We start from the raw sequence: 24,529 nt of genomic DNA, 5'->3' as shown, positions 1-24,529 counted from the left end.
AATACATATCAAAACCCCTAATCTGAACCCAAAATCCAGGATGCAACATTAGATCATATCTTTAACGTTGTTATGACTAGGGCTCCTAAGAGCTGCCTGAGTATTTGTGAAGTCTTGAATAGCTAAACCCTAAACTTTTACAAAAAATGTCTAATGCTTTCCTAGTGCTTATAAAAGATTTTCTTGATAAGTTAAATTCACCAAAAAAATCTAAATCAGAAAACTTACCAGTCCTTAGCTTTCTGTGATGTACCAGGAGCTATTTTCACCACCATAATCCTAAAACCTTGCATTTCATATTTTTTTTTTGTGACATATAAATTCTAATGAACATACCATGACATGGTCACTGAAGTACAGGCTTCTTTCCTTTTGGTCTGAGGTCCTTTAACTGTTCTGTAATAAATGGGATAGTTCATGGAATGCTGAAGTATGTCATGTTTCAAACTAGAGGAAGAGATGAGCAATATGCAAATGAACGTATAGTAGTCCTTGTATAAAAGTACAAAGAATAGGTAGAATAACTTAAAAAAGGTTAAGAGAGTTACATTCATTGTAATTCTGTAACTTTCTGGTGTGGACAAAAAAAAAAATTAATTATCTTGCCATTTTCTGGCCTTGTACATTAAAGTGCTTCTGTTAATACCACAGATGACTGTGGATCTATTTGAAGAAATATGGGAGCATGGCAAACATTGTAAGTGCATTATCCTAAATTCAGCTTCTTGCTACATTTTCTGTCTGCATTTCATAATTTTGTCACCTCTACAGACGTTTTCTATGTTAGAGCATTGAAGCAATAATGGTATTGCACCCAGAAATCAAGAGTGCAGGAGTTATGTCATTATTAATAGTGCAGTGTAAATTTTTTTAGGTGGAAGAAATATCTTAAGATATTTGGGATAGCTAATGCAAGAATTGGCATGGTGCCTTCATTTTTCATTTGTGTGGACAATGATTATAGGGCTGCCTTTCTCTTTTTCTTTCTAAATTTAGTCAGATGCTGTAGCATTTTGTCACTTGAAGCATTAATAGATCACATGAATTCAGCTGCAAGCTGTGTAACAGTATAAAGGATTTCATTAATACAGGTTTTATGAAATATCATCTTTTCAAGGAATTAGAAGTCAATAACATCCTTGTATAAATGATGTTAATAACAAATGCCATTAAACAGCATTAAAACACAACTCTACCACTATCTCAGAGCTCTTGCCATTTATCATGCTTGAAGATCCTTAGGAATTACATTTTTCTTTAAAGTTATGGGTTTTATTTTCCAGACTGGCTTTATCTGGATGGTTGAATCTGATCAAAGGGGCAGAGTTTTCTCCCTCACAAAATTTATTCACATTTTATTCATGCACATTCTACAGCACAAGGGAAGGAAATTGAGGATGGTTTATTTTTCCTTGTACAATCATGGGAATTTTTTTTCAGTTTTTGGCTTATGATGCTTCTCTGTGACTCTACTTTTTCATTCCCTCTGGAAAAATGTTCTTTCTGAAGTCAGTGTCAGTTGTTTACACTTTGAAAAGCAGGCTCCCAAATGTGGAATTACAGAGATTAGCATTGTGATCACTGTAGCACAAAGACACGATGTGATTAAAATCCTCCACTGAGGGGCCCAGAGAATTCATGTGAACCAGCCTAATGAAAACTTTTTAAAAAAGATCTCTTCAGCCTGCATTATCTCCTACTTACATGCAAAAACCCTGCCTAAGGATAAGAAGAGTCCCAGAATGATGTTTCAAGAAAAGTTTTCAGTTTGGTTTTATAAAAGACTCTCATTTCATTGTCAATTTTCTTTCACTGAAAGTTGTGCCTGAGCAAAGCTTAGCAACTTTTCATGAAAAGTAGCTAGGACATAGAAAACAATAAAAAGGACTGTAAGTGGAGCACAAATATTTAAACATGCAATTCTTACTCTGCAACAGACTGTGTGTTGAAGTGGGCAAAGGGCCAATGTTTTATGGGGTTCTGGAGTAGATGGACTTAAAACGTGACCTGATAGTCCAATAGTGTGAAGGTTTTTGTTCTGTTTATTTTTCCTGTCATTATTCAAGTTGTACTTTGAGTTGGTCTTTGAAAAACAAAAAAGAAAGAAAATAGAAAAAAATATTTAGGGAAAATTTAAAGACTATATGAGGCAGAAGTTGGCCTTACCAGTATGTCTGGTCCTCCATCCTGTGATGCACCTGTTCTTGCTTAATTCCTCAAAAAATTCTATTTTTAACTAGTGACCAAAATGTGAGTCCAGGTAGTGGAATTACCCAACTATTTCCATTTATAGCATTTTTTTTGTTTATTTTGAAAAAAGCCTCATGATTTCTGACTTCCAGATATCATAGGAGAACCAGATAACCTTTTATTGTCCATCTCCTGACATTTATGAGTCTTGTCATCTTGGTGGGGAACTGGGAAAGTCACAGTTACACAGTAGAGAGCTGTCTGTTTCTCTTTCTTACTCCTCTTCCAGATTTCAAGTACAAAATTTAGTGGAAGAAAAGTGCTCCCATCTCTTACGTAAGAAGTAATGCCCCAGAGTGAAATTATCACTTGGTTATAAACCCAAGGAAACTAATTTTTGAATCTGTATGGTGAGATTTTTGACTCCAGGTTATTTTTTAAAGATCTGGGTGTAAACAACAGTGGTGGTTTTGAAATTTCCTGTGCCCACACAGGAAGTCTAAGAGAAAAAGGAATGAAGAGAGATAAATTTTTATAATTTCTGATTCCTTAATCTTGTTTAATATCTGTACTATTTGGAACAGTTGAACAATATCTGTAAAAGTATTTATTGTATCATTATTCATTAAAGTAGTCAGGAAAGGACAAAAAAGTGGGAGGACCACGCCTGTGAACATTTCCAGTTTTCCATCTCTTTTGGAAATGATCATTTGGAGGAAGAGAGCACATTGGGGAATAATGCTTAGTGATTTAACCTGAAAAAAATTTTCACATAATACAAAGAATAGGATGGGAACATAATTATTGTTCCATAATTCCTTAATGTGCTCCATATGCCTATTTATAGAGAAACTTGATTTTCTGAAGGTTCATTATTTGATGGCACTGAAGTTATGTTTATGTTGAGAAAACTGATAAAGCAAGTAGGCTCATTTAAATCTTAACATCTTTGAACCCTAAATAAAACCAGGTTTGTAGCCATAGAAGCAAAATTCAAAATTTTTCTAGTTGTTTAATTTAAAAAAAAGTCCCAAGAAAAGTAATTCAGGTGAAGATAATGTAGACCTGGTTGTATGGTTCCCGTAGATCATCCCTTTCAAATGTGATAAGTACATTTGGGATTTTACTTAATTTCAAGTATGTTTGACCCTTGCTGCATCTAAGCCTAAACAGACAGCTAAACTCATTAGACAGCCATATCTTGTTATTTTTTACCATATATTCATAAATTTTATTTCTTTCCTTTGGATCTTCATATACCCTTTCCCTCCAAGCTTCTGGTGGCATAGAAGAAAAAATGATAAATAGTTTTGCCTTTAATTTTTAAGCCTTGCCATAAATATAATTACATCGCATTCAACTAAAAAGAGATTTAGTTTGCAAATGAATTAATCTATGTTTTCTCTCACATTGTCATGAAGAAAAGGGAACTTATTAAAATAGAAGTCTCAGTTTGTGAGAATTTTAATAAACCTACAAAATGTAATGGAAGGCATTGGCTGGACTATCAACTGCTGTAATATAGTCTATCATAAAAAAAATAATAAAAATAAATATTTCCAAATTTTCTGTACAGCATTCAGCAAGCACTCAGCAGTAATTTTTCAACATCTGCTTACCAGGCAGTTGTTTGACCTTTGCCAAATGTGCAAGCCACTTGACAGCCAGAACTCAAAGCTGGCAACAGACCATTTTTTGGATTCTGTGATAACAGGAATATTTTGTGATAACAGACACTGGTTTTTTATTGTTTGATTCTATGGTATTTGCCACAAGAATGGGCTTTAAGAGAGCAATTTACATTCCTGTGTAACACTGTATTGTTTTCAGAATTTCTAGATCATATCTCCAGTAGAAAAGCTGATTGCTTTTTGTTGTTTCAAAGTAGAGGAGCACTGAAAGACATTAGACTGCATATAGTATGTATTTGTGATCAGTGATCAGTTCTTTGAAGTTCTGATTATTTTCAAGACTTCTTGGCTTCTAAACATAATGAAAATTATTAGAATTCTGAAGGTGAGCTGATATCTGGAATAAAAAAGTCATTGAATACTTGGGAAAAAAAAGCTGTGTCTCACGATTACTTAGTAAGTTATTAAATTCTGTTGAATATGTAATTTATTTAGACTCAGATTGCAATCTGTATTACATACATAAGAAATCCTTGCATATAAACTCTGTTTAAAATTTTTTTATAATTTCTGTAAGCACTCTCATTTTCACTACCCATAAGTTCCATTGCTTCTTTTCTCCTTTACCCTCACACCATTCTTTACACAGAATGATCTCCTCCTTCCTTCCTTCCTTTAGTAATTTCCATACATTTTTTCCTTTGATGGTTTGAAGATGCCATGAATATACACTGATTTTCCAAGGCTTTGCAAAGCTGATACTACTATTCCTATTGTACTGAGAAGAAATTTTGAGAAATTACCTGTGAGAATTCAAGGCATTTTAAGATTCTATATAACCTATTTTTTTTGTTGTTGTTCTGTGTTCTTTCTGTACTCAGTAGAGAAAGAAAATAATGTCAAGGAGATTATTCTCAAAACCAGCAACTTTTTTTCAGCTGCTGGTACATAAGATGAGTAGCATTAAAAGAAGCAAATTATAACAAAACAAGGAAATAGTTGGACCTTGAAAAGAGGATATGGTGTATCAATAATTATTGGATTTTAATGGTACCTGTTTTCAATTAATTTCCAAAAATGCTATAATAGTTAAATTATTATGCCATTATGTCATTGTTATTTAATGCCAGGTCATAACATAAAGTACAAACATAGCATAACTTTTCAAGCAAAATCTGTAGCATTCTTATACTAACTTCTGACATTCATACTTTTATAAACAGCAATTTTCAGATGTCAGTATTTCATGTTTCAGACAGTTATATCCTTACATTTTTGTTCAAGAATATTTCAGTGAAGCAAGTACTGATTATTCCTGTTAACTGATTTTTTTTCATTTCATTGTAACAGAATACCTGTTTGAATAAAATGTTGATTTCATTAGCTAGGAAGAAGATTTACTAGCATGCTTAATTTTTTAAAACTGTTACTTAGTCTTGTACTCTTTCATAACTATCAGGGTTTTTGCAGGAGCTGAAGTGATTATTAGGTAGCTATCATGAAAACATTGTAAATATAGTATTGATTTTTGGGATTTTCTGCTTTCAACTGTAAAAAATATTTCAGTTTTGTCCACTACATTTATACCAGTTTTTATTAAAGGATTCTGTCTCAAGGAAATAAAGTTCAGTGTTTTCTGTAAGAGTGGAGAAAAATGTCAAATCCTGAAAAATAAAGGAGAAAGCTTACATTTTATTTTCTTCATGTATAGCTGCAAGACTTATAAGTCCACCATCTCAGCTTTTAGGAGAGTTAAGATACAGTGAATCAATCTTACATAAAATACCTTTCAAAGTCTTTAAGGACATCAACAGCTGTGCTTGCACAGACACCTCTAGCTCACGAGTGACAGGTATACTCACTCAGGGTTGTTCTCAGTATTTCTGATTAAAAAGTGTTGACCGAATGTTATAGCATGTCATCAGATTTGCCTTTGAGGTCTGATCATGCTGGAAGGGAAACAGACATAAGAAAAGATTATTATCTTCTTTCCCCTGTGCTTGCAGAAGTATAAATCCTTAGTTAATTGTCTGTGTTTTGCAGAGAAGTAGTGATAAAATTTTAGTGTAAATCAGGCACTGTACAAATTCATTGTAAATCAAATTAATGGCTGGTCAGAAAATAGGAATTCATTATGTTTGCCACTTTTCATACTTTAGATAAACCAGGGAGAAAATAAGTCTGTCATAATCTTTAATAACAATCTAATAGAAATTTAAGACTCTGGATGCATTATGTCCACAGAAGATAGCCTGTGGTTTCATAAGTCTTTCAGTTTACAGTAAATGTTGTATATCAATACCAAGCACTCCTAACAACTCAGTTCAGGGTATGATATAGTAAAGCTCTTTCCTGATAAGAAAAAGCATGAGGTTTTTTTGTTTGGTGGGGTTTACATTTCTCCTTATTAGGTAGATGTTTAATTTGAATTTTACTTTATTGGTAATGCAGTTGTTAGATGAACTCTTCAGCTGAATAATTATAAAGATCTTCATATTAAAAAGCTCAGGAATCCTTATGCTGTAAATCAATATCCCTGTGCACAGGTAAAGGATAGGAAAGAAAAAGTTAAGGTCTTAATTAGCCAATGTTTCCTTCAGAGAAATATGCATAAGGTGTTTTGCTCTACTTCTCAAGTTATTTTTGATCTCTTGGCTCTCCAACTTTTCAATTATATACGGTTTTCAAGTTATTTTTGATCTCTTGGCTCTCCAACTTTTCAATTATATACGGTTTTCATTGCAGTTAACCACTGTCCCCTTTGAGGTCTTTATTCATTCTTCCCTTGTTATTTCAAGGTATAAAACTAAGGAGAATGAACATTCACTCTTAATTTTTAATGTTTAGGGTCCTGAGACTTCACTTCCCTGTTAATTAAGCATCCTTTTTTTTTCCATGGTTCTTCTTTTGAAATGTTTACACCATATGCATCTTAAAACAACAAAGAATGGTCTCTGGTTTGAGGTGGAGTCACCTGGGTTTACAATGAATGGGTGATTATTTGACTTTTAGTAGTACAGCTGACATCTGCTAAGCAGCTAAATTAATCACAGATGGGTAGGTGCTACGGTTGCCTTAGGGTATATTCCAGACCTTCTCCTCTACTTGGGAGTGGTAACCTGAATTTAAATTGGAGACCTGTCTACTAAAAAGCTTCCAAGGTAACAAAAAGCATGTAAGATATTTTCTAAGTGGAATCTCAGTAATATTTGTTTTATTTCTGGTCACTTCCATGGCAGAAGAAACACAACATTGCAGTTTCAGAAGGCTGTAATATTAATTTTATCTGGTAATATAACACTTCACTTGAAACTGCCTCAAACATGGCAAGATAGATTTCCATTTACCTGAAATCTTTTTACTTATATCTGTCCTATTAAAGATTAAATATAAACAAAGTTTGAATAAAACTGACCTGCACAGAAATTAAAAAGGAAGAAATTAATAAACATTCTGAAACTAAATTAAAAATAACCAGACAAACAAAAATCGAGCAAACACTCCCATACAGATTGGAACTTTCTGTACCTGGAGCACATTGAAGTATACACATTTTTTCATTCCCATTAAACATACTTAAAAATTTGGTCATATGTCTGTAAAACACTGCATGCATGCTATTGCCTTGCACAGAAAATAGAATGAATATTGCCACTAGTTCCTGGTTGCATCTATCCCTGGTTAAATATAAGTAGCACTCTGCTCTGCTCTGATGCCCTCAACATGGAGCTGGGCATTTAAAAACACCTATCTCTGGGAAAGTTCGTTTAACAAATAGACCTTGAATATTTTTTTCTACTTTCTCTATTGTTATGGTTTGCAAAAGCTCAATAAAATCCTTGAAGGCCTTACCTGATGCTTTTCTCTCTCACTTCCTGAGCAACTTCAGGATATTAGTTCAGTTAAAATGTCAAGTTGAAACAATTTACTTTCGCATTGCTGCAACCTGGCCTTTCTGCATCAGTCTTTAATCTTTCTGAAGAAAATTTGTAACTGTGGTTGGTAGTCTGGCTTTGGCCTTTTGTTAATTGCATGCTACTGCTGGGAGAATTTTCTTTTTGTATGTTTTCTTTCATTATTCAGCAGTGTAAATGCTCTTCTGCCCTGCTTATGCTTCTGTGCTCCAGGATGGTCAAGGCTCAGTAGGTGCTTAGTCATGTCAGCCTGGAACATTTTGGATTTTCTCAATATATAATTAAATGGATTTGCTTTGGTCTCCTTTGCTTGCCGAGTAAGTTCAGGATGTTAATTCAGTCTAAATGTCAAGTTAAAAGTAATACAATTCCAGCCTGCTGAATCATCTTGTTAACTCATTCTTCTTTTTACTTTGACCTTTCCTCAGGGAGGTACAGGTATTGCTCGATTATTTTCAGCCTTTCCAGAAGAGTGGTGGAATTTTATATGACTACATGATCTCTGAGGTCATTAAATTCACACTGGACAGGTTTTATACTGGCTCTAACTATGTCTATCCCTACTTACTCATTGCACTGTGAAAAATTCTTCTGTCCCAAAACTCAGAAATGAAAGTGTTGCTCACAAGTGAGCTGAACTTGCAATATCTTTATTTAATAAATACTGACTTGAGAGGAACCATTGCTAGAATAGTATGGGCGCTAATTGTCCCAGATGCATTGACCCTATTGAAATTAGAATTAGAAGGAATCCTAGGGAATTATTAAAAATATCTGTGTAGATTTTTCCTGCCTGTAATTGTGAAAAAAAAATTGTTCTAGTGCCAATCTCTTCCTTGAAAAATAAAGGATATATTACAGAATTGGAAGTAGTATTAGTTTGCAGATTGAGAGAGTGAAACACAGATCTGACTGCTTGCATGTGCAGAATGTCCATCCTTAGTGTGTGACATCCTCAGTAGTTACTGAGCAGACTTTAGTTACTTTAGCAAACTTACAGTAAATACCCATGGAGATCATCAACTGGGAAGTGAGTGAAGTTGATTAGGAAAGCAAGGGACAATGGCCAACAACAATTGCCTGAAGCAGGAAAGCTGAGAACAAGGCATGTGAGTAGCTTTGTCAGCAATGTCATAGATCAGGGTTGAGGTGGGCAATACCAGGTGATAACAGCACCTGAGGTACAGTTATTTCTGCAAAGTAACTCTATCATACATCATATATATACATACACATATGATAAAAGGCTCTTGGTTACCACCCTTCAAAGACATGGCAGAGTTCCTCTATTCAGGAAAATCAAAATAAATAAGATGTTAGAAATTTCTAGGAATAGGATTGAAAGAAACATCCCTAATGTTGTTATACCATTTGTATAAACTTGAATATTGCAAGGAGTACGGGTCATTAATTTGAAAAGAATATAAGAAAAACAGAAAAGGTACAAACAAGTGCAATCAGAGCGACAGAAGTAGTGTTCAAGGAGAGATTAAAAGTGAGAGATGTATCTTCAGAAACCAACATTCAAATATTACCATCTTTCAAGTATGGTACTACATTTCAGACACTCAAGGTGAAATCCCAGATTCCAAGATTAATATAATATGATTAATATAATATGATCCAAGCTGGAAAGCATTCTGGCCCATATAGAGTACCACTGAGAAAACTCTGTATATAGGTAGTGTTTCAGAAGCAGAACATGAGCTCTGAATTTCCAAGTACAATTCCATAAGCGAGCAAGTGCTGACAGTATTACACCAATTCCTTCCTTCTCCTTCCTTTACCATTTTCCTTTCCTTTGCTCCTCCTTTCCCTCCCCGCTCCACCATTTTTCCCTCTTCTTCCATCCTTTCCTGTGCTTTTATCTCCTTCTCATTCCTGTTAGTCTCAGCAAGAAGCTTGTTGATAACAATTGTTTTCATCTAAATTAAAGCACACATTAAGGTGTAGCTACCTGATCATGTTTGCTGACTGAACCATTCTAATGGAACCCCTATATTTGATTACTCTTAGATTGCACCTGAAAAAAACCTGCAGCTGTATGAACTGTTGCCTTCTTGGACACAGTCAGTGGTCTCACTGGCAGAAGACCAGTTTGCCATCTGTTCAACTGCCACTTTACTCTTTCAGGATTCTAATCACCACCAAAAATAAAAACAAAACATACTAAAGAATAGCCACCATAATTCATAATTCATAACATTCTTCTACTGCACCTTTGTCTGTCCCCTTGGAGTATGTGAGAATACATGGCAAGTAGCTCAAATGAACCATTACAGAGTTATAGTGATTATTCTACTTGGATACAAAATTTGGAATCAATTTGGTATTGATTGTTTTCAGTTGTCAACAGTACTGTGTAATTCATCGTGTTCCCCTATAACCCAGAAATCTGTGCTACCTGAAGATATAATGTATAAAAATGCTACTTTTTGTACAGCAGCAGAGTAACAACAATATAGTTGTGTTTGCTATACTGCTCCCCTTCTACAAATGAGAAACAAATTTCAGGGAAAAACAATATTATTTAGAAGTAAAGTTCCAAACCCAAGGTATCTTGTATCCCAGTCATCTTCTAAGAGGTTATTTTGGTTTTTTCTTATTGAAATAATTTCTTTGCTAGAATAATACTCTTTTACAGGCTCAGACCTGTCAGGATTCAAAAGAATTTGTAGTATCAAAGCCAATATAACCTGACAGGCTACTGGTGTTTTTCACTACTTTCTTCCAAAGTAAGTATGCCTATCAGGAAGATGTGTTTTATTTTATACATGGTTACAGTTCACATATAAAAATGAAATGGGGCTTGCCAACTAACCAAGTTTTGCAAAGTTGAACATTTTATTTTTAATATGTAATCTATTTCTCTTCCCTATCAACAGTACAATTCAGCATCAGTATACTTTGCAGTTTTGTGTCAGCACTATCTGTATTGTGCTCTTCCTGCAGAGAAATGACAGGGATTTGTCTAAATCTGGTGAAGTTAACCCAGCTCATCACTTTTACAAATGCCTGGTTTTCTCCTAGAAATGCCAGTAGGATGCCAGCTGGGCTATTAGTGCTATAAAACTGCCACTTATTGCCTAAGTGATGATGGTGACTATAAAAATAACTGACCTGCCTTTAAGCAAGCTTGGTGAACTTCATTTCAGTGAAGACCATTGATAGCCTGTTGCAAAGTCAGCAGGAAATACTCAGTAGATTCCCACTTCTCAGTGCTATGGCAATTTTAACACTTACTCAGCATTAGCAGGCTTAGTAGTGGCCTACTAATCCTTAGTAGGATTCATAAGAGAAAAACCTTATTTTCTCTCCATCAGTCTGGCCATTTACTGCAGAAATATCAGCCAAGGAGTTTTGTTTCCCAATGATCCACTACCTGGACATTTCCAATTACCTCCTTTCTGTGGACACCCCATTAAGTCATAGTTTGGCAACACCAAACAGGAGGTAGAATGTGTTTTTTAAAGTTTTTCTTCCTCTCACTACTATAAAATAGGCTTTGAAGTCTTTGTAGTTGAATATTCTGAATCAGAACTGCCAACATGAGTTGCTCAAAAGTAGGCCAGAATCAAGGGTACTCACGTTTTTACAGGTAACATGGTCTAGAGGGTAAAAGGGAAACTAGTTGTGATGCAATTCAAGTGCTTTGCACATGACATGCCCTTAGCAACCAGGTAAATACTGTCCTAGAGGACTCTGTTTAAGGTGCCCATTTCATAGAGATCTATCAAGTGCTTTCAGCACTTTCATTAATGATATTGGCCTATAATTAAAACTCAGTGAACATCAGGATTGGTCAATGCAAGTTCAGGGTTTTGCACAAGAAATCATGCAAGATGAAAAAACACAAGCTGGGAATCAGTACAGTCTAAAGGATCTAATTTGAATACTGAGTCCTACATAATGTGTGGGTTTGGGAACACTATACCTTTGCAAACAGAATAGATCTTATTGTAGGACAGGTGAGCAGAGGTGTGGAACACCTGACCCTGGTTGTGCTCTGTTCTGTCTGCTTGGTTTTGTTAAACCAAGATATGCACATTTTGAGAACAGATATGTGAACGGTTTTCAAATGTAAAAACACTGCTACTGAAGAGAAGCAGTTGTGACTCGTGCTTGTGTACCCTTACATTAATGGAAAGACACAAATAAACACTTTCTAGAAATTAAAGTCTAGATCAGATGTTACTCAAAGGTTTGTAAGGATATAAATGCTGAAATCATGGATAAAGTTGTTCAGGGATATGAAATATTTTTCTCTTAGACAGTAAATCTCAGGCTGATTGAGGAGTATTTGTCTTGCATTTAATGCATATGGGGGAAGGGGGAATGATGGACAACACTAAATCTCTTGAGAATCCATCCAGCCCTCAGGCTGTAAGATTTTAAATGCATTAAAATTCATGGAATTCCTAATATTTATTTGCAAAGATAGTAAAACCACTTTATCACGGTAACAGGAAATGTACTGTACTGGACTAGTTTATGACAACATGAAAATGAGATGGTAGGAAAGCAGAGAAATTCAGTCCTTTGTCTCCACCAGCTGCTATTTATTTTAAGGTGCATCTGACAAAGTAATATAAACTTTCAGAATGCCAGATTTGTGAATATGTAACAACAGCTATAACCCAAAACTTTGTTGACTGTCACATTTGGCATTTGTTTCCACTTAGAGAATATTTTATGGCATGTTTATTATACTTTAGGATGCATATTTCAGTGTTTCTCTTGCATCTTTTCTTTTCAAATATTATGTCCAACTTCAGAAGATAGACAAAGGAAAAAAATTGGTTTAATCTAGAGTTGAACAATCATGAATGCTGGTAAAAGTATATTTCAGAGACATTTTACTAAAAAAGCCCCATACATATATCTGTTTTTTTTTATATTCTTTTGCTCTATTTTCCAATGATGATGCTGACTCTGCAGGGAAGACATGGATGGCTCCACTTTAGGCCATAATTTGGTGTAAAGATGAAATAAAGAAAAAAATGGCATTTATATCCCTCCCTCAGCCATATGTATCTAGAACTTATAAGTTTCAAGCATCATTGCTTCCACAGATCCACAGTCTTCCATCAGAGAGCATACAGGGGCTAGAAATTGGAAGTTTCTCAGCAAGCTAATCCATTTGAGCATCTGTAAGTATTTGGAAAATTAGAATGTTTTGAGCTATACAAGAAAGCATCTTATTTTTGTTAGTTTTGTTCAAAATTCTAACAAGGAATAGTATCTATCTGCCCATCTTTTCTGTATTATTTAGGAGTCACAGTGTGTTTTTACACGTAATGCTGCATATCACAAAGCTGTGCTCAGAACATATAAATGCTGGATCTTGCATGTCTCAGAGTACTGGGCATGGATAAACTCTGGTCAATTCTTTTAGACTGGGAAGTCTAGGACTTATTTCTTTAGTCCATTTTTTTCCATGTTATATTGCTGCCTACCAGCTGCCTTACGCTATATCTGACACCTTCCAAGTCTTTCCCATTATTTACATTGGATTTTTCTGTCACTTTTGGGTATGGCATGTCTTAAATTCCTTTAAAAGGTTCCTAAAAATGGAGTTTATGGGTCTCTGCAAATAGATCCATATCACATTTCTGAAGGCATGATGATTCTGAGTGCTGCAGGCTTGGAGGAGTTGCTCCCACGCAGTTTCCTACATCTTGTTTCCAGTGAAGCAATGTCTGGCTGCCCACAGTGAACATAATACCCCCCTCTTTAGAGAACATTTCTGACAGGGTATGTTCATTCCCATCGAGAGGTTGAAAGATGCTGCTTTGAAGTGATCCTCAAGGTGGTTAGAGGGGTACACTGAGTAGATGTTCCCTGACTGAAGTATGATGATTCTCCCAAAAGGCTGCAAAGTGTCAGTGGGAAAGGCAGCCTCACAAAAGGCAGAGCCTGTAGCACCAGACTAGAAAAACCTCTGTGGACAAATCACTAGAAAAGGCCACATATATGCTAGAGAAAGCATGTTGCTTATTCCATGTCTAATTATTTGTTCTTTCCTTACCTATTTCCCGGTCTTTTCCTTAGACTCTTCTATGCTGTCTTCACCTTGTAATGTCAAATTTTAGTCTAAAGCCATGAATATCCCAACTCCAATAGAACTTTTTTGAAAATCTGCTTTTTGGGGGCAGGAATGAAACTTTTAACAAGGAAAAGGAATTTTGTTGTTAGGTAGTTTTTGGTTTGGTTTTTATTAACTGAACTAATTCTAGGGAGATGTAAAAATCAGCCAAAATATTTCATGCTCTGGTTATTTCCAGTAACCACTGATTTTACATAATTTATAAAGGACTGTCTGTAATCCACAAGCTACAGAAAAGAATTTATCTTCCTTTTCTGTGTGAAGATAAATAAATGTTTATGAACACCAGGCTCGGTGCAACTCACTAAGCCTTGCTTACCCTCTCGCCTATCAGAGTGAGGACTAGAGACACTTAACTTCTTCAGGTGCAACATAGTCCTGAGTACACCTCTCCCAAGGGAAAAAAGTGTGTACACCTGACCTTGAGTCTTACTGATTAAATTTAATTTGTCTAACTTAGCTGTTTACATTAATTTCTATGTCCAATTTATCATTCTATGTTGAAAAAAGGATGATGTGTTGTAGACTGGGATTTAAAATCAGGATGGTATCAAGGGCCCTGGTGAGAGAAGAAGAATTGAAGACTTATGGACTTTTCAGGTCATGTTGGTTTTGTTTTGTTTTATATGAATACACCTGTGCCATGGCAAATGTATAAGAATCTGAGGAAAGCATCTGGGAGAACATTTTCAGGGTATTTTGGCATGATTGCTGTATTTTTAAAGATGCCAGTTAGATGAGAGCTTTGAAAACACTTTGTATTGATATTCTTTGTAGAGTCTATAGGATTTGACAAGCAGATCAAAGCACATCTATTAGGCTTATTTAAATATAAATAGCTACATGTCAAAAGCATACCCACATGTCCTTAATAATTCCTTGCTTTATGTCAGCAGAAATTTTCGGGAAATTGGGAGGGGATCTCTCAGTAAAGTCCACCCTCTTCCCAGGAGAAAGGGTAATTGTGGTTAGGTACTGAAACACTGATGACGCCTGAGAGATTTTATCATCTTATTTCACTGTAAGGAGTGCAGCTGCCAATCCAAAGGAAAGCAAAGCTCAAGTTCTCTCCCATATATGCTAGCCTGGTGAAAAGTAGCATTAAAATGTGAGTGGGAGCTTACATACCCGCAAAAATGGACCTAGGGGAATAGCCAAGCTCCATTTTCAGGGAAAACGTTACCCTGAAACTTTTTTTTTTTTAATTCACGCCCCAGATTCAAAGAAAGTATTGATATTTAGAGTAGAAAAGGTTGTGGTTAATTTAATTCATGAGGTAAAGAGAGTAGTGAGTAATACTTGCATCACAGCTTGCTTTTTCCTAACTTTCTTCTCCAAACTTGAATGATTCTGGTGTGAAAAAATTCACATAATTATGGAAATATGTATGTGGGTGTGTGTGTATATAATGTGTGTATATATATTTGTAAGATATATAGTTTGGGGTGTGTATATGTTTTTTGCACAAATACAAATACATGTATATACATACTTCAAAATGTTATTTTTTGTCATTGATTGAAAACATTTTTCCTTTAGGTGCAGGAAAGAGTGCAGTCCATTTTCTATGTAGATCATAGCATATTGTTTTTTAGCATAAAGTAGCCTAGAAAGAAACCTGGTAATAAATTTTACACTTGTCAGTTCATCTGCTGTTGAAGAGTTAAACTTTATTAGTGATGTTGCATATACACATTCTAAATTTTGCTGTCTCTGGAAAAAAGAACACAGAAACCAAGAAGGAATTAAGGTCTGACATTTTCCCTTCCTGCTTCAGAAATTCTTCAATGCAAAATGCATCAAAGTCAGCTTTAATTTTCTTTTCATTTTTCCTTTCCTTTATTGTCAGTTGGGCTGTTCAGTCAGTCAAAGCCACCACAAACGTTTTTAAAACAACAACAACAAAAACCCTAACCCAAACCAGAAGATGGTTATTAAATTATTGGTTAAAATATAATTTGTTGGCAAGCTTTTCAAGGAGGGGAATGTTAAACTAAATTACTGCCTTGATTTTCTGAAAGCAATCTCAGCACCTTCCACATTTATAATAGCAAGCTGTGTTGCAGAGAAGGAACACATGTAGGAATGTTATAATACAGGTTCACATCTTCCTTGTGTTGGGGACTCCAGGGCTGGATGCAGCACTCCAGGTGGGCTCTCATGAGGGCAGAGTAGAGGAGGAAAGTCACCTCCCCCAACCTGCTGTACAGTCCTCATTTGATGCAGCCCAGGATGTATTTGGACCTTCTGGGCTGAGAATGTTTATTGCCAGCTTACGTCCAGATTTTCATCCATGAGAATCCTGAATTCCTTTCCCACAGGAATGGTCTCAAGGACTTTTCCCAATCTGTAGTAATTTTTGGAATTTCCCCAACCCATGTGTAGCACCTGGCACTTGGACTTGTTGAATTTTCAAAACTTAGTTTGGACAAATCTGTCAGTCATATTTGAGCTGCCCTGTGCAAGGGCAGGAGTTGGACTTTGATGATCCTTGTAAGAGTATCTAATGGACTTCTCTTTGTAAAACCAAACTGTTAATGCAACCCAAATGATATTGAGTATATTCACCTTTAATCTTGTCATGCACACTAATGCTAAAAAATGCACAATGAATAAAGAAGGTAGGATAAAACATGAATTATCAATGACGAGAGCAACACCATGAGCTCCTTGTTTAATATATGGGAATGTGTTCACTGTGTTAGTCAAATTGCTGCTAAAAGCCCCTTAGCAGTAATAAGGAAAAAATCCTGCATATAAGAGGATTATAGTGTTCCTTAAGTCCACAACAGAACTTGGCTGATTTTAGCATCAATAGCAGTTATGCTTTGAGGGCAATGTACAATTTTGTATTTAAAGTATCACTTCACCTTGAGGCATTGAGGCAGCTAATTCCCATTTCAATAACAAAAATTTACAATAAAAACAGTCTTCAGCTGATAAAATATCCTTCCTGTGGACTTAAATTCCTACATTTAACAGTGACATAAAGTAATTAGCTATATGGCCCCTTGTGTGGTTTTATGGCTTCTGCCTTCTGTATTTGCTGCTATTACCTCATTATGTGGCCCCAGCTGAGCAAAATGCTCATGTGCATGTTTAAATCTCAGTTTTCTCACTGGATATATAAGTGTATATAATTTGTAGAGTCAAGGCCCATTGAATTCTAAGATGGCCCAAAACAGATGTTTCTGTGCACTCTCCATTTCCACAGGACAATACATATCTTCAGTGCTCACTCATTTTGAACTGAGCCACCTAACTACTAACAAAGGAAGCATTTACTTTGTAAGCCAGTGAACTCTCTTTATCGAGGAATGCCTATTTCAAACAACAAAGTATTTAATCCCTCATGTTATTAATCTGTACAGTACTGGATCCGGGGTACCTCACACTAAGAAATAGATTACATGGTATATAGATGTTTCCTACAACTATTTAGAGCTTTACATGCTTTGGAGGTGTGGTTGGTTTTTTCCTCCTTTTTTCCTTGTTTTGCCCAAGGACAGAATCCACAGAGATGGGGGAGGAGAAAGCTCATCACAACTGACATTTCAGTCACTGCTTGGTTTGACTACAAGGTTTAGTAGAGGTTTATTCATACCAATAAATGGAGGCCATATCTGTTTTTCTTTACTTTTTGTAGTCTTACTTGACTGGTTCATGGTGGAAGAAGAATTATCTTTTTCCAGCTTTTTCCTGTACTACAGCTTTTGCATAAAAAGTCTAGATGCCTTCTGTTCATTCCAAGAACCCATAGCAGACTAAATGTTCAAAGATTGGCAGACTTCCCTCAGATGGTTATGAATATTTTACTTATGTCTGGTTTTGGTAGTACTGTCGAATACTTGATCATGTCAAAACAAGTACTTATAGCTGATACTGAAAGGTGCTAGTGGCAACAAACACTGCTGCTCATAAATAGCCTTTTCTTCACTGTGCAGTTCTGAAGTAAACATGTTTATATGAGTGTAAGATGCACAAATACAGATCCAGGAATAATGTATCAGCCGTGATGAAAAAAACACTTTATGCCCTGTTTCCGTGTTGCTTGTTTAGAATGAGCTACATAAAGGATGTTTACAGCATCCACTATTTAGGTACACAGAGTATAGTAACTGATACTGTTTTCTGTCTTAATAAATAGCTGGATAAAGTGACTTGAAGGACAAAACATACAAACAGGATCTCTGATTTCTAAGATGCTATGATGTACATATCCCCTGCTTGAAGTGGCTCTGGATGGTGCATATTTTCTCCATCTAGTGGTTAGATGGATGGGATGCCATATATTCTTCATAACCTTTCAAGATGTTCACAAATGAAAATGGGTGCAGTTAAAATATGAAGGAAATGCTTAATGAGAAAAAGCATATAGATGCATTAAGTAAGGAGGAGAGACTAGGGTAAATGTGAAAAAGAAAACACAGGGGAATTCAAAACAGTCAGGTTAGATCTTCATCATTGAAGCTTCCCCTTCTTAACAGCTAAATTTGGCCCAGCTCCCTTGCCTTACATATAGAAACAAACCCAGCTTGCCCATGGGTGATGGGAATATGATGGACTGACTGGATATGTGCCTCTGGCACTGTGGACCTTGCAGTTGCCTCACAATCTCAATGCACAACCATTCAGATCTTTCCTGGCACCTGTGCCTTCTTCTGAGTGGAGGAAGTGCCACCAGTATTCCTATAAGTCATACCCAGATAAATCCAGAGAGAGATGAGCAAGGCGTTGCAGTAGGTGAAACTTTTGGCTCTGGAGCACAGGAAGGGCAGGTTGTCCCCTTGGGTAAGGCACTGCTCAGGGCTCTTCTCCATATGAAGATGTTTGATGCCTAAAAATATATATTTAAAGCAGTAAATCCCTGCCCAGAGGCAGGTAGCTGCTGTCTTCTTTTGTCTGGGCTGGAAAGCTCCAGTGTTTGGCCTGACAAAAACCCATGGACTCAGCTGTGGTTGCCAAATGGCTGCTGCCTCCAGGAACAGGCTGACTGAACCCGTTGACTTGGACAGTGACAAGGTCTGGACTGACAGCCACGATACCTAAATTGGGTAACCAGAACCTGTTACCTTAAAATAATTTCCTATGACCTACAGTCCTTTTATTATCTCCCATACACTGTACAACTGTACAACAGTGTTTATGTGTTTGGAAGGTTTACTTATTTTCTGCAAGGACAGACCCATTCTCTTTTCTCTTTAAGGAAAAGATAGACTTGTTCTCCTTAGAGAAAGTCAAGCCTTCCTCTAGGTCATACCTTTTCTGTGGGTCCTTGTTGTGACAGGCCCACACATTTCCCTCCATCCAGTTTTAAAGGCTTTTCTCTCTCCTTGCAGAGTACCTGTCACAACAGATATTTTGAATCCTTTTCTTTCATCTCCAACCCAACAATTTCCACAGTTACAGCAAAAGCTCATTGCATCTCTTTTTACTAACCCCCTCCATATCCACATTGTAAGGTCCCCTTGTCTTTGGTTTATGACCTCTCCAGACTTTCACTAGTGCTGTTGAAATTTTCTATGCTCTTTTCCAAAACATGGAATAGTAATGCAGCCCATCACTTAGTGAGTAATGTATCTGCTACATCTTGTCAGCTGTGGATGCAGCTTTTGAGGTCAACCAATCAATGTGTCACTTGGCCTCCTTCTGAGGACACTTCTACCATGCCAGCCTCCTCACTGAAGGCCACCCTGGCTTCTCCCACACTCTGTGGCCTGTCACATCTAATGTATGTGCTCAGCATGCTGCCCTAGTGAGCTAAGTGGTGGTATTTTTTGTGTCAGATTGACTTGAAAAAAAGGTTGGGTATATGTGAGATGCAGCATGGCTGCAGGGCAAATCCAGACCAGAGCTAATTGTGCCACTGTTACACTCAGTGCCTGAGATTAGACAAGCTTGCCTGTCACTGCCTCCAGCTGAGTTCTGAAAAACCAAAACATTTCTGCTACTTCCCAGGATGAAAGTAGGGGAGAAACACAATTTCCTCATTAAAAACCCCTCAACAACCAATCCCTCAATCTTCTTTTCATTAAATATAGTGGTTTCCCAATCTTTATATTGCTAAATTTGGCAGGAGATGGTCTTTGTCCCAGAGAAAACAGCTGAATTTACAGCAAATCCTACATAAGTAATATCTGATCCCAATGGACCAGTATTTCTTGTGCCACCTTATAATGTGGTTTAGATCTTCTAAGTATTTTAAATTCATATTATATATACCCTGTATGTTCACATTTAGACAGAGATTTACAAGCTCAGCTATTCTAGAATATTATTTGAATCTATTTTTTGTCATCACTACCTGATGCTCTTCTACCAGCTGGATATCCAGGGAGGCATTTCCATTTGACTACTGAAAATACAGTGTAGCAATTGTGTTAAATTGTCCATTAGTTTTAAAATAACAAATAGAATTATTTTAATGTTAAAATTTCTACTGCTATTTCACCTGCAGAAGTGTAATCTTTCTGTAGGTTACCTGAACCTGAGTTATATTTTGCTGGATGCCTTCCAGTACCTATAAACAGACAAATTTTTAAGGTAACACCTTCTAAAGGTAGGCTGCAAAACTACAAAGACAATGAAACCAAGAGTGTGAGGACAAATACGATACACAATTTCAAAACTTCTCTTCCTATGAAAATGACCTAAAGATGTGAAAGTGGTCTCTATTTTGTCTGTGCAGATGGTAAATTCTTGAAAACACTTCTAGACACATGTTTAAATTCAGAGCAAAAATGTGTTGCCTGATCCTTCTGTGTTTATTGAAGATCTTCAGCTGTGAATGCCATGACTAACTAGAGCTTTGCATTCCTTGGTTAATATTTAATTTGTAGCATAGCTGCAGCTTACATGGGATCCTGGATTCATCAGTCAGCGAAATTTCCCATTAGCCATGAAAAAATTAGTTCAAATAAGCAATATAGGATTGGACCATTCTCTATTATTAGTCCTTTTTTTTTCAAACTAAAGTAATTATAAAAAACCAGGTTGCAGTCTTACAAAAAAAGTAGTCCCAATTGTTCTCAGAAAGGATAGACTTTGTTATTGCCTTTTTGCAGAATATCATTAAAAAACAGTCAGGAAAAATACTTAGCAGTAGTTTTGGGCAGGCAAAGTTACTGTGTGTTTTATTTACAGGAACATTTCCACTGAAACTCCAGATAGAACCAAACACTCTACAAGCCTAGAGCCATAATGAGCTAAAAAGAAACTGTAACCGTATTACTTTGCCTTATAGGGTCACTATATATGTGTTTAACTCACAATCTGATACATAAACACATATATTATGCAAAAAGACCCACACTACAAAGAGGTAAAAAAAGCTCTATTTCCTTGGCATGCACAAGGTATGTGTCAGGTAACAGCAAATGACATCTGACTGGGATGGTTTGTGACTTCCACCTTAAACTGTGCTCTGTTCATTTACCTGCATCAGTTTAAACCTATTGATTTAAAACTTTTTTTTTATTATTATTATTTGATTAAGTAAAGTTTGGATGTGTTCCATTACACAAAGCAGCTTTTTTGTTTATTTGTGTTTGTAGTTTTACATGGGCTTAATTCCCCAGGGTGCAATTTACTCTCAAGTGCTGCATTCAAGAGGCAAAAAGACCTTAAAGTGGACATAAATTAGATTTGGCTGAGTACAAGGCTTAATCAATATAGTTTAAACCTTTGAATGGTCCCTGAATTCCTGCTGGCACATCTGGGTTTGCTAAACACATGCTGGGGTAAAGCTGAGGAATCAACTATAACCTCAGGAGACCAGTGAGCTGAGTTTCCATCCAGAGTCAGTGGAGAGAGAGTCTCCAAAATTAAGCTCCTTGCAGAGTTTGCTTTTGATTTTTAGGGAATGAGTGTTCCTCGCTGTTGCCACCAATGCACTCAGGTGCCCAAACACTGCAAGAGCATTCTCTAGTTGTCTACAGAAAAATGTATTCACACCAAGGCTTAAGAGTAAAACTTGGCTGTTATTTTAATGTTAAAGCTTTATCTTAGAGCTCCAGACTTCCAAAGGGCATGATGTTTCAATCCAGAACAAGTTAAAGGAGAATAAATTTTGAAGCCCATATTATAAATACTTCCACAGCAGATTTGCCTACACACTGTAACTACTAGCAAATTCATAGTTACATAATAGACTCTTATACCATCACTTTGAAACTGCTCATTTACATCTGCTTTTCCTGTTTAGCCAATTCTACCCTACTTCCCTGAAAAAACCAATGAACCACAATGAATCAGCATTCAACACACTTTTTTAAAGAGCACAAAAACCTATTTCTGATCATTATCAAGAGTGAATCTCTTTTACCAAAATGGTTAAGTATCTGGAAGAAATAGTCTAGAAGGAATTAATCCTACCACTTAAAATTTCATCAAGTGATTCAGCAAGGCTTCTCTGGTCTCCCACTCCAAGTATGACCATGGCTAGCACTATGCCAGGCCAGCTGAGGCTTTTTCTGGTGTTGAAAAGATCCAAGGACAGAGATACTAAGCACAGTCCCAATGTTGCTCTGCTATTTCCACACCCTTAACAGAAAATAATTCGAGTGGTTCAGATGTGCTATGTAAATCTTCTTCATCTCAAGCAAGTTCTGTGTACCGGCATAATTTGAATGAAAACATGGTGCATTTACACAAAATTCCATACCTTAAAAGCAACTGCAGATGACTTAACATCTGTTAAGGACTAGATGCTTTGACACCTTTCCACATTTGCTCCAACCTCCACTGGGACTCTGGTTTATGCTGGCATGCAGTGTGGTCTCTGCAAAGCTTCCCTAGTGCCTGATGGAGATGATGCAAGTCTTTTCACTGCATTCAATCACTTTTGGGTTTGTGTTTGTTTTGCTTCTGGAACTGCAGTGTTGATTGTTATTGCTGATCCAAGACCAATAGTCCCAGGTTGCTCATGCAGTCAATCCAACAGCTCTGCTTGTTAAATTTTATCTCTTTTTAAACCTTTCTCTAGGTTGGAAAAATCCACAAGAATGCTGCCCGCAAAAGAGAATACCACGTCCTGTTCATGGTGATGACTACAGTTATCTGTTATCTGGTGTGCTGGATTCCATATGGGGTTATAGCATTACTTGCAACATTTGGCAAACCGGGTGCTGTGACTCCAGTTACAAGCATCATACCTTCCATCCTAGCAAAAAGCAGCACTGTTTGCAATCCCATTATCTACATACTTATGAATAAGCAGGTAAGACATGCATTACTTTTAACTTGTGTTTTCTTCAGGGTCTATCAGACATTCTTGACCATTGTGACTACCAGTCTTATAGATGTATCTTTAAGGACATTGAAAGCTTGTCCAAACAATATTACTGGAATCTTGGGGTGGAAGTGTTTGCAAACAACAGCATATTGCTAGATAGGAAGAAAAGAAAAATGTTAAAATGTTTGCTTACTGAAATTGCTTGTATTCTTCTGAGGTATTCTGGGGTATTAATTTTTGTCCTTCAGAGTTAGTTGCCAAAAAGTATTTACAAGAAGAATACTCAAACATTTGGTGAGGTTTAGGAGTGGGGGGGGAGGGGGGAATGGACAAGGAGACAAAGGGATTTCATGACCTAGAAAACAAAATAAAGGAGACCATTTGTAAATATCATTATCATGATAGATCCCTTTGAAACCAAATATCATTGCAGTTACTGTTTTTGTGGACATCTACATCCTTACTGTTAAATTCACATTTCAGCAACATGCCAAAATACATAATGAATTTTGTCTCATGAGCACCAAGGCATATTCTAAATCACCTACATCCAGTTCAGGTCCCTCATTCCTGTAAATGCCATTGTCAGTACTCCAAAGTGAGCCTCCTAATATTCCTGTGTTGACAATTCTGACTGTAAGGTTTGATAACAGCAGATCTGGAAGTTTTGAAAGTGTTTTGCAGTACGAAATCTGCAAAAATATGCATAGTTTAGGAAAATGGTTTTTTATTAGATTACATGTTAGAGGTTGTTCTCAGATTTCTTTCTACATTATGTCCATTATATTATTACAAAGCAAGGAAACACCCTTTATCTTTTCTTGCTCAGTGTATGCTGGAGCCCACCCTTAGTATTTATCAACAGCAGCAATATATTATTATGGAACTGAAACAAGGGAAGAGTTAAATGTAACAGACAAATATATTCAAGTATTTCGTAAACAACAAAAGAATCTACTCTTGGAATTTGAGGGGAAAATCTCAAGCAAGCTGTGAAACCTCCTTGAAATCAGAAGGAGAAAGTTCTATTGCCTTCCCCAACACCAGGGCTTCATTTCCAAAGTCTAGTTTGAGCTGACACTGAAGCAAATAGAACATTCCATTTGAAAAGTGTTAATGCTGAAGAAAACCAGTAACTTTTCCCCCTTACCTTTTATGATTCTTATGAAAACTTCTCAACAGCAGCATCTGTCTTGCTTCTTTATTCTCTGAACACTTTGACTGAGGTCCTTGACTGAGAGATAATCTGATTGTGCTGTGATCACTGGAGCAGGTTATATAATATTGATAGCAGGTACATTTTTGCATTGTCTTTACACATGAAGATGTGATGAGCAACCCTGAAGGGGAGGCACTTGGTCAGATTTGGGATAGATACTTTTTACTAATCAAACCAAAATGATAGTTAATGTGCAGCATTAACCTGCAGCTCTCCTCTGATATGCCACTGTGTATT

General features: G+C 36.4%; 1 protein-coding gene and 1 long non-coding RNA gene across 2 annotated transcripts in view; one reads left to right on the top strand and one right to left on the bottom strand.

Moving 5' to 3' along the window:
• LOC137468489 (pinopsin-like) overlaps positions 1 to 24,529 on the top strand; it is a 76,045-nt gene that overhangs the window by 29,881 nt on the left and 21,635 nt on the right. The window contains exon 3 of the mRNA XM_068180286.1: positions 22,825 to 23,058. Coding sequence (XP_068036387.1) covers positions 22,825 to 23,058 — 234 coding nt within the window. The remainder of the gene's footprint in view (positions 1 to 22,824; positions 23,059 to 24,529) is intronic.
• Positions 336 to 24,529, bottom strand: LOC137468491 (uncharacterized). Its single transcript, XR_010995968.1, has 4 exons — positions 24,224 to 24,529; positions 5,684 to 5,770; positions 3,810 to 4,218; positions 336 to 396 (listed from the first exon to the last, which is right to left on the bottom strand). It is a non-coding gene; the product is annotated as an uncharacterized lncRNA (long non-coding RNA).

Source organism: Anomalospiza imberbis, chromosome 2 (assembly GCF_031753505.1).
Source record: "Anomalospiza imberbis isolate Cuckoo-Finch-1a 21T00152 chromosome 2, ASM3175350v1, whole genome shotgun sequence".
NCBI lineage: Eukaryota > Metazoa > Chordata > Aves > Passeriformes > Viduidae > Anomalospiza > Anomalospiza imberbis.
The sequence above is the reverse complement of the archived record's forward strand: the minus strand, read 5'-3'. Positions and strand labels throughout refer to the sequence as shown.